The sequence below is a fragment of the Pelophylax lessonae genome (genome assembly GCF_965119305.1).
Source record: "Pelophylax lessonae genome assembly, chromosome: 9".
NCBI classification, from domain to species: domain Eukaryota; kingdom Metazoa; phylum Chordata; class Amphibia; order Anura; family Ranidae; genus Pelophylax; species Pelophylax lessonae.
The window spans coordinates 175,708,876-175,719,580 of NC_138776.1; the positions used below are offsets into that span (position 1 = coordinate 175,708,876).

Here is a 10,705-nt window from a genome sequence, read left to right on the forward strand (position 1 = left end):
ATAAAAATTTAACTTACGGCGGTGACAGAGAAGGAGTTAAGTCACAAAGAGAATTCATTAAGGCAGAGAGTTCAGGGGTCAGGATTACGTAGGGCAGAGAGTTCAGGGGTCATGTTTGAGTAAGGCAGAGTTGAGGGGTCAGGATTCAGGAAGGTCGAGAGTCGAGGGGTCAGAATTCAGTAAGACAGAGAGTTTAGGCGTTAGGATTCAATAAAGCATTGCTCATCCTGTTCCTCCTTGAACAAAGGAGCAGATACCGGTCCTGCTGATGGGTTAAGGACCTTTTACATCACTGTTTAGCTCTCCTAGAGTAACTGTCTGTGTCCTGGAATCTCCTCTATGCTCTTGAGACTCAGGGAGACACAGCAAACCTTCTGGCAATGGAATGTATTGATGTGCCATCCTGGAGGAGTTGGACTGCATGTGCAACCTCTAGGTCCAGATATCGCCATTGGGACATTGACTACTAGTGAAAAACAGTCAGAAAAGATGAGTGGGAAAAAAATGTCAGTGGCCTCAACCTGTAAAACCATTCCTGTTTTAGCGATTGCCTCGTTGTTGCCAATCTAGTGCACCTGTTGTTAATTTCATTAACACCAAAGCAGCTGAAACTGATTAACGACCCCCTCTGCTACTGAAACTGACCAGATCGATATTCCAGGAGTTTACTTGAATTAATGCTATACTCTGATTAAAAAGAGTTCCTTTAATTTTTATCAGCAGTGTATATAAATGCATCTCACCAACCATAATATACAAGGATTATGGATCTGTTTTAATTATTTCATCAGCAGCACAACCAATATTAATAGTAGTTACTATCCTGAAGAAAGCATCTTCTAGACAAACCTGTACTTCTAGTATCATGGATAACTCATATATGACTATAGAGGATTTCATTGTATCCTTGATTACTAGGCAACACCTAATTGCTGATATATATTTGTTTATGGTCCACCCTTACATGACAACCTGAGATTTTGAGCACAATGTACAGAATAATACAAAAAAATAACTGAAAGATGACTCATGCAAGTCTTTTTTAGGTGAGGGGTGATCAGATGAAAACGCCTGTACTTATGGGTGGAGATCCATTTTTTAACATTTTCAACAATCAATCCTAAATATACAAAGACTTGAATTTTTGGAATTCCGTCAGCTGTCAGCTGTCAACCTCTTCTAATACATTTCACCAGTGTATAAAAGAGGCAGAGTTATGAACCAAAAATCATAACTTGAATCCAGTACTCCTTTATTAGCTGTTCAGTTTCAGTCTATTTCAAATCAAGTTAGTCATGTCTGGAACCAAGGGAGGCCGTGGACATGAGCACCACCACCATCATGAACACAATCAACCGAAACCAGACCAAACCTTTGTGGAGGCTAATGGTAAGTGGTAGGGCAATTATCTTTATCAGGCACCAGAGCCAACGAAAGTCATGGGCAGGCTTCCATGACTTTCTGGCATACACTTTAGTCTTTGCAATGTGGTACATGCTGCTAAAAGTTTCTACTGACAGATTCACTCTTGTAGGATGTGGAGAGGATATACTGCCTATTTCCATCTTGATAAGTTCAGTAAACTACAGTTTTATCCTCTATGCCTGCAATCTGCCTATAGTGGGAATCCGCCAAGGCCTGTTTGTAGCACTGCCTAGTTACTGAAATTTATATTTACTCTGGACACATAGTCACAGTCTCAGTGGCATTTTTGAAGTTTATCTTCTAGGTCACATGTGTTAAACACAAGGCCCGGGGGCTGAATGCGACCCCAGGCCATTTCATGTGGCCCTTGCACCTCTCCTGCAGCTGCGGTACCCCCCTTGTCTCTGCCCCCACCTTGTCTCTGTAGTCGGCAGCAGAGAGGAGGGCAGAACTCCTCCTACAGATTCTGCACCTCTCTGTGCAGCCGCAACTCCACCTTGCTTTTGCCTCCCCTGGTCTCAGCATTCAGCAGACTCTGGAAGCTGACTCCAGCCCTCCTCTGGTTCTCCTCCAGACCCTGCACTTCTTCCCAGATCCACCCGCATCTTCTTCCTGGCAGCAACACAAGGTATGGGGGTACATTGTGATGTAAGGAAGGGTGGGTGACTCTTGACTTCTGATGGTGGGCGGGGGGTTCTTGACATATCGTGTAAGGGGGCGTGGTGTGGTCTAGACATCTAATCCTACAGGGACCAGCAGGTTGTGTTTTTGGTTCCATTGACTCCATTTGTTTAAAAACGTGTATTGAAAAATGCAAAATGCACCTGGAATATGCATCAGTGGCAACCTGCATAGGTGTGAACCAGGCCTCAGTCAACCCATATGGAAGAAAAATATATTTCAAATATATTTAGGGAAAAAAAAGAAGAAATATATTGAATATGGCCAAAATTGTAGCATTTCAAATATATTTCCAATATATTTGGGAAAAAATAAAAATGTTTTTTTAAAAAAATATATTTAAAATATATTTTTCTTCCATGTGGGAAGAAGTATGTTACTGGCGTGATCACAAGGGGAAAATAAGGGAAAAAAAAACCCTGAAAAAAAATTTAGGCCTGGTTTACACCTATGCAGGTTATTATTGATGCATATTCCAGGTAAATAAGTTTTCAGGGTTTTTTTTTTCTTTATTTTCCCCTTGTGATCTGGCCAGTAACACACTTCTTGACTTAGGCCTGGTTCACACCTATGCAGGGGTTGCCATTGATGCATATTCCACGTAAATTTGTTTTCAGGGTTTGTTTTTTTTTCTTTATTTTCCCCTTGTGATCCGGCCAGTAACACACTTCTTGACTGAGGCCTGGTTCACACCTATGCAGGTTGCCATTGACGCATTTTTCAGGTGCATTTTGCATTTTTCAATACACATTTTTGATCTATTGAAGTCTATGGAACCAAAAACACAATCTGCTGGTCCCTGGCTCTTTCCATATAATGCACGGCTGTAAATGTGACCCATTGGAAACCATGTTAAACGGACTGTAATGTGTTTATGAAAAACTGAAAACGCACTAAAAATGCATAGGTGTTAACCAGGCCTTAGGATGTCTACTCTATGGAACTATGGAGAAGCAACAGAGACACCCTTGGACAGCAACACTGTCTTGTGAAGGGAGTGATAGATATATAGGCTTTATTTTTATGTACACTCCATCTAAATCATCTCCACCAGGGCTTGTTTACACTAGTGGTTGGGGTACTCCCTCTTGGACTGGAAAAGCATTGGCTGGGGATGTACACATGCTGCATACGAGATCCTTTGCTTTGCAGCAGGAATTAGACCTCTGTCATGGACACAGATTGCCCTTCAGAAAGCAAAGCAAGTGTAACCAAGTCTACCTCCAGCTAAATGTTAAGCAGACAGTTAAGCTAAATGTTAAACAGTTTTTTCCCTTCTGGGGAAAAAGATTCTACATAATTTAATAAAAGATGACCATTGTAAGCACCCCTGCCAGTGTTAAATGATTTGTCTGAGCTCTCTAACTTTTGGAAGTTGCACTGTTTAGGCAACATTTAGTAGTTTTTGGGCGTTTTTGGGTGTTTTTCTGCTCTAGTATCAGCTCAAAAACAAGACAAATCCTATTCATTTCAATGGCCCCTGTTCACATCTGAGCATTTTGACGTTTTAAGCAAAACGTCCAACGCTCAAGAAAATACATGAGCTTCCTTTTGGGTAGATTACAGGCGTTTTTATTTTTTTCCATTGGTCACTTGTCAACCTAAAAACGCCTGCACAAAAACGCCTGAAAAAACACCCATAAAAACGCCTGAAAAAATGCCTAAAAAACGCCTGTAAATAGCAAAGCCAAGATGTGAATGTAGCCTTAACCACTTGCCGACCGCCGCACGACTATCTACGTCGGCGGTCAGCCCCTCACAGGCAAACTAACGTAGGGCTACGTTGCTTGCTTGTGAGGGTCTAGGGAGCGAGCGCGCGCCCCCCGGGGCGCGCTCCCGCTCCCGCGTGGTCACGGACCCCCCCGCGCGTGTGACCAGCGGACCCGATGTCCGCCGGTCACTCGGCGATCGGCGGGGGAGAGGGAGAATGTCAGGCAGCTTGTGTAAACAAACTGCCTGTCATTCTCTTCGCTGCAAAGACACTGATAAAACGGATCTGGTATGTAGATCCGTTGATCAGTGTCTTTACAGCTAGAGCCACAGCCAATCACAGTAGAAACCACGCCCCTAGGGACACACACAGCCCCTCCCTTCCAAATAAAGTTAACCCCTTCACTACCAGTGTATTTTTACAGTAACAGTGCATATATATAGCACTGATTACTGTAGAAATGTCACTGGTAACCCCAAAAGTGTCAAAAAAGTCAGTCAAGGGTCCGATCTGTCCGCCGCAATGTCGCAGTACCGCAAAAAAAATCGCAGATCGCCGCCATTACGCGTTAAAAAAAAAAACAACAAAAATGACAAAAATCTTTCCCTTTGTTAGTAAACGCGATAACTTTTGCGCAAACCAATCAAAATACGCTTTTTGCGATTTTTTTTACCAAACATAGGTAGCATAAAATAAATTGGCCGAAAATTTTTAAAAATTTTGATTTTTACATTTTTTTTTGGGGGAATTTCATATAAAAAAATGTGAAAAATATTGCTATTTTTGCAAAATTGACGCTCTTTTTTTGTTTATAGCGCGTGATCAAAAAATCGCACAGGTGATCAAATACCACCAAAAGAAAGCTCTGTTTGTGGGAAAAAAAGGACGTCAAATTCGTTTAGGTACAGCGTCGCACGACCGCGCAATTGTGCGTTAAATTCACGCAGTGCCGAATCGCAAAATACCCCCTGGTCGGAATGGGGGTAAAATCTTCCGGGGCTTAAGTGGTTAAAGGAAGTTGAAAAATAACAGCAGGATCAAGAGGCGAAAAGGGGGACTCAGAAAAACAAAGACTGCTGTGTTAATGCTAGTGACAGACTGCATCATATATGTCATTTTTTGTTTAGCCTTTAGTACCACTTTGAATGTTAATGTCCACATTACTGGTGACATCCCCCTGTCGAGGCAAGGATCTCTCCGAGGACAAACCCATATTTATCTCCATCCCATATCCAAACTAAACGATTACCCAACACCCTCTTAGGCCCTGTTCACACCTGATAGTTTTTCAGCTCAGAAAAAAAATTATCTCTGAAGTCTAAAAACGCCCAACAGTCTCCGCCGACAGACTCCCTAGTGTGAAAGAGCCCTTAGAAAACACCCCCTAGGCTCACACTTATCCTTTTGATTGCCCCTGGGTTAACCCCTTTCCTTCCAGTGTCGTTATCTAGTAACAGTGCATATTTGTAGCACTGATTACTGTAGTAATGTCACGGGTCCCCCCAAAAGTGTCAGTTAGGTGTCCGATCTGTCCGCCGCAATGTCACTGTCCCGCTAAAATTCGTAAATTGCCACCATTACTAGTAAAAAAAAAATTAAATAAATAAAAATGGCATTAATTTTTCCCCTGCTTTGTAGACGCGATAACCTTTTGTGTAAACCAATCAAAATACGCTTATTGGGATTTTTTTTAACCAAAAATATGTAGCAGAATACAAATTTGCCTAAAATGATGAAAAAATTTGATTTTTTTTTTTACATTTTTTTGGGGGGAATGTAATATAGCAGAAAGTGAAAAATATATATTTTCTTTTCAGAATTGTTGCTATATTTTGTTTATAGCACAAAAAATAAAAATCGCACAGGTGACCAAATGCCACCAAAAGAAAGCTCTATTAATGGGAAAAAAGGACATCCATTTTTTATGTGTATAGCATTGCACGACCACGCAATTTTATTTTAAAGTAACGCAGTGCCGAATCGCAAAAAATGACCTGGTCATTAGGGGGAACTGGTTAAAAGTTCCAGTTTTTAACCAGAACTGGTTAAAAACGCTCCTCCTCCTGGCAGCAGCCTTTTGCCAGAAAAAAATGCCTGACGCTTGTAAAAGTGTCAGCAGCCAGGAGTGTGTGTACTGTATATTTGTAAGGAAACTGTCAGAATTCATGTGGAAGTGATATAAGCAGCTCTGAAGCCGCCCGACCACTTCCAGAGCTGTTGCACCATATGTCCTCCCCCGCCCCCTCGGCTTTAGGGGTGGGGTCGAGGGCGGGGTCAGGGGGGCCCCATCGGGTTGGCTGTACGGGGCCCCATGGTTTCTAACAGCAGCCCTGCCCGCTGGATCTTCCACATGTAATTGCCAATGGCCACATTCACAAATGTGAATGGTAGACAAAATAGGAAACAACTGCGCTAGTCCAAAAAAAGGTATAAAAAGCAGCAACCTCAAGTGTGACCGACACCCCAAAAGTCCAATGTATACATAAGTTGCGCTAAAAGTGAAACATATAAAGTGATATATGGTGAAAATAGTCCGTAATATTGTCCAGAAATAGGAAACAAGAAATGAGGTAACTTGTGCAGATGGTAGGCCCAGGTGGACCTTCCGGTTCCCACGTAGATCCCTCAGTAAAGTGTTGACATGTGAAATACAAAAAAGCAAAACGCCATAGCGTAAAACCAAAAAACAAAGGATAACAGTTAACACCCAAAAGTGAGTGGGAGCACCAACGTTCCCGTGTTCAGGGGTAGATGTGAATATAGAGGAAAAAGCTTGACCACCACAGAAGCTCAATAGGTACTTCTTACCAGAGTGAAAATAGAGAATCACCAAATAAATAGATCAAAATCCTCCCCCAGTAGGACAGCAGCTTACCACAGAGATGAGTGTGAAGAGCATATAAAAACTGTTGGGTCCCGACCATGCAAACCAGAAAAAGGCACCGCCAATGATTGGACACCCTTACCGACTCCTGGTAATGTAGGGGCAAAATGATGTTCAAGGGACCAGTCCAATAAGACCTCCTCACATGGAACTCAGGATGCCGATGTAAATCAACCATGGAACACAAAGAAGCACGCCATAGCATAAAACCCACGGATATTTTATTGTAAAAATAGAGAGACACTTACAAGCATCAGATGATATAGGCCAAAAGGAGAGAGGTAACAGCCGCCGGCCGGACGGCTCCGCTCGCCCGTCCTTCGTGGACAATAACGTGAAGGTGACGTCAGCACGCCTTGACCTGACGCGTTTCATCAAAGATGATATTCTCAAAGGTCACCTTTGATCATCATGTAATGTGTTGAAGTATATTTGTATTGTATTTTTTTTTTTTTTTTTTTGAACAACAGCTGTACTGATTAAGGCCCCTTTCACACGAACGATCCAATCAGATCTGCCTGTCAGTTTTTTAGGCGGATCTGATCGGATCCTCCATGCATCCCTATGAGGCAGCGGATGTCAGCGGTGACATGTCCGCTGACACCCGCTGCCACCCGCATCCGATCCGGTCCGTGAAATCTGGATGGATGGAAACCCTATTTTCCATCAGTCCAGGGGATCGAATCGGATGAGAGCGGACAGGCGGTCCGCTCTCATCCGATTCCCCATAGAGAGCAGCGGGGCTCTGACACCTCCCTCTCAGCTCTGTGGGCTCAGCAGGGATCAGTGGATCGATCCCACCGCTGAGCAGCACAGAGTTCGCGACGGAGCGGACCTCGTGAAAGGAGCCTTACAAAGAAAAGAAACACCTGGAAAATGTATTCATTGATGTGTTAGAATGATAATGAAAAATATGTGACAAGAGGGGAAAGAAATTGTCTGTAGTTCCTAATCTCAAATGGCCAACCTAACTGAGAGTAAATGAAATACAAGCTATTGATGTTTTTGTTCTCCTATGTTTTCCAGCACCTACAGTTGTGACTGATCTGAAACCAGCTTGCGGGAGCCAAGGTATGTTATAGTAAAAATGACAAATAACATAAATTACTATTAGCTATTTGCCGCTAATAGAGTACATGTTTAGGCGAGAAATCAGGATCTTATTTAAAGTGTACCTATGCATTACTGTGTGTACTTTACAATACAGAAATCCCCCCTAACCTCCATTCTAAAAAGATGATTTTATTTTTTTTGTTTGTTCATTTTACTTTTTGTTTTCTCCTTAAACTATACCCTGCCCCTGCCTTTATTCTCACCTACGCAAGAATGATGTGTACGCTGCTTTTCAAGCTTCCTTAGATATACACACTACATAGCCAAGGATTCTTCAGCTTCCACAAGGCAGACCTCCATCTAGAGAAGGGATGACCTCATGGCACATTATCAGGAGTTGGCTGCAAGGACCAGGAAGTGATAGCAAGCTCCTGATGATGTCAGACATGAAGATGGTGGTGCAGGACCCAGCATTAGGTGGTAGATAACAGCAGAACAGAGGCTGGATTTGCTGGGCGTAGGAGTATATATTCAGGAATTCAAGGCGTCAAGTTCCTCTTTACAATAAGCATATACTCTAGGAGGTGTAGTTACATGCAAATGTATGGTTTTTCTGTGGCTATACTACTGCTTTAAATTTTAAAAACTTCTTTTAGAAAAAGGTGCATATTTTTAAAGCACAGAGGAGTGAACATTTTTAACCCCTTAATGATAAAGGTCCAAACAAATCTTAAAGAGGTTGTAAACCGAAAAAAAGTTTTTTTTGTTTTTTTTCACCCTGAAAGAGAAAGACATAATGAGCTAGTATGCATCGCATACTAGCTCATTATCAAATACTTACCTTAGAATGAGCCCCCGCCATGCCGCCCACTCACCTCTATGACGGGCGACATGTCCAGTCGCCCGTCTTCCAGGATCGCGGCATCCGGCCATCTGATTGGCCGGAGCCGCGGTGACGTCACTCCCCACGGTCACGGCACGGGGCTCTGAAGGAACGGCACAACCGGCTGTTCCTTCAGAGCGCATGCGCCAGTGACGTCACTGGCTGCTTGTAAGGTAAATATCTCCTAAACAGTACATGTTTAGGAGATATTTACAGTACCTATAGTAAAGCCTTATCATAGGCTTACCTATAGGTACAACTTGCAGAGGAGGGTTTACTTCCTCTTTAATACGGGAAACCAATTTTGCAACTTTGGAATGCGTTAGTAAAACTGATAATACACTGTCTTACTACTTAGTCTATCCAGGTGAATTATATCTTGTTTTTTCTAGGACATGTCCATTTACATTTGTCCCCCCATAATAAAAAAATGAGTGGTCCGATTGGGTCTGCCTGAAAAACGGACAGCCGAACCTGATCAGTCTGCTCATTTGAAAGGGGCCCTAGCACGAAGAAAAAGGTACAGTACGGTGTAGGAAATTTATCAAAACTGGAGCAGGCAGAATCTTTAGCAGTTGTGCATGTCAGCCAATCAGCTCCTAACTTTCAATTTCAAGTCCTAAACACGGGTGTAACATGTAACATGTTGTAAAATGTGGAGTTAGTCTATAATTGAACAAGCTGAAGACAGAAGTTAGGTGGTTCCCATGTAGACCTGCTCCAGTTTTAGTAAATTCCCCCCAATGCATCTTTTTCTCCATTGAAAATCAGAAAAAACACAGTTACTGATCACTGTGATTGGCAACCTGCTCATCTAGCAGTATCTCATGGCTTCTGCCAGTTTCTCATGGCAACACACTGCCAGGCCCCTCCGAGCCATATTACAAGTTCCACAGGCCTCTCCCAGCAGTTTCTACTGGCAGCAAGCTCCCCAGGCCTGGGTATTCTGAATTGTAATCTTCAAGCTCTTTCTCCAGAAGCAAAGCCAGTCTTGGTCACATGGCATGTGAGGTGCACAGATTACCTTTAAGTGGTAGTAAAGTCAGTTATTAGAAAAATCACTGGCAGGCAGGGTTTTTATAACAAAAGAGACTCTAGAAGTCAATGAATAATGTGATATTAGCCGGCCCTTTTATTTTTAATTATTTATTTTACTTTATTTTATTTTTTTTACACTGTCCCTTTTTCTTTTTCATCACTTTTATTAATATTACAAAGAATGTAAACATCCCTTGTAATAGAAATAAGGATGTCAGGTCCTCTTTATGGAGAGATCTGGAGTCAAAAAGACCCCTAATCTCTCCTTTACCTTTAAAAGCAAAAAATTAAATTTTGATATTTTGCTTTAAAAAAAAATATTTACTTCCACCCTGAGCTGGAAGTGACACATGACAATGCTTCTGTACTCCAAGGCCATAGAGGCAATCAAAAAGGTTCTACTCTTCTATCCAAACAACAGCCGCAAAGTTATAGCTGCAGCTGGACTTTAAAAGCTAAAATAGTTAATAGACTTAAAATAAAACAGTAAGGTCATGTCATACTTTCGACTTCTTGCCAGCAAAAAGATTGTTATAATGCACAGAAAAACACTTACCTCATATGTGCAGCTCCCTCGTGGGCTAGATGACTAAGGTGCCTCTCCCTCGTCTGCTGGAAAATAATAAGCACGTAAAAAAAAAAAATACACTAATTTTTATAAAACGGAAACATTTTACTTTATTTATCTGTGTATTCTTGCAAATATCCTCCATTAGTGCAGTGTATTGTATATTTTAAGTCAGTTAAATTTGCTTCTTAAGCCAATCCTAGATACAGTTTTCTGCTCATTTGCTTTAGTAAATATGTATCTATAAAATAGATTTGTAGATCATTTTGTCACAAATGTCTTTCTACAATACAGCTCCAGTGCCAGTGGTACCGCAACCTGCTTCTTGTGTGATACCTCAGCCAACTGCACCTCAAATTGTGACACCCCAGCCAGCTGTACCACAGTGTGTGCCACCCCAGCCTGAAGCTCAATGTGTGTCACCCCAGCCTGCACCTCAGGGTGTGGCACCCAAGCCTGTAC

At 42.1% G+C, this 10,705-nt stretch overlaps 1 protein-coding gene across 1 annotated transcript in view; it reads left to right on the top strand.

The window, feature by feature from the left end:
- Positions 1–1,295: 1,295 nt before the first annotated feature.
- The window catches only part of LOC309564287 (uncharacterized protein), a gene marked incomplete at both ends in the record, with an annotated part of 9,484 nt that continues 74 nt past the window's right edge, over positions 1,296–10,705 (top strand). The window contains 3 exons of the mRNA XM_082268913.1: positions 1,296–1,389; positions 7,728–7,772; positions 10,538–10,705. The exon at positions 10,538–10,705 is cut by the window's right edge and continues 74 nt beyond it. Coding sequence (XP_082125039.1) covers positions 1,296–1,389; positions 7,728–7,772; positions 10,538–10,705 — 307 coding nt within the window. The remainder of the gene's footprint in view (positions 1,390–7,727; positions 7,773–10,537) is intronic.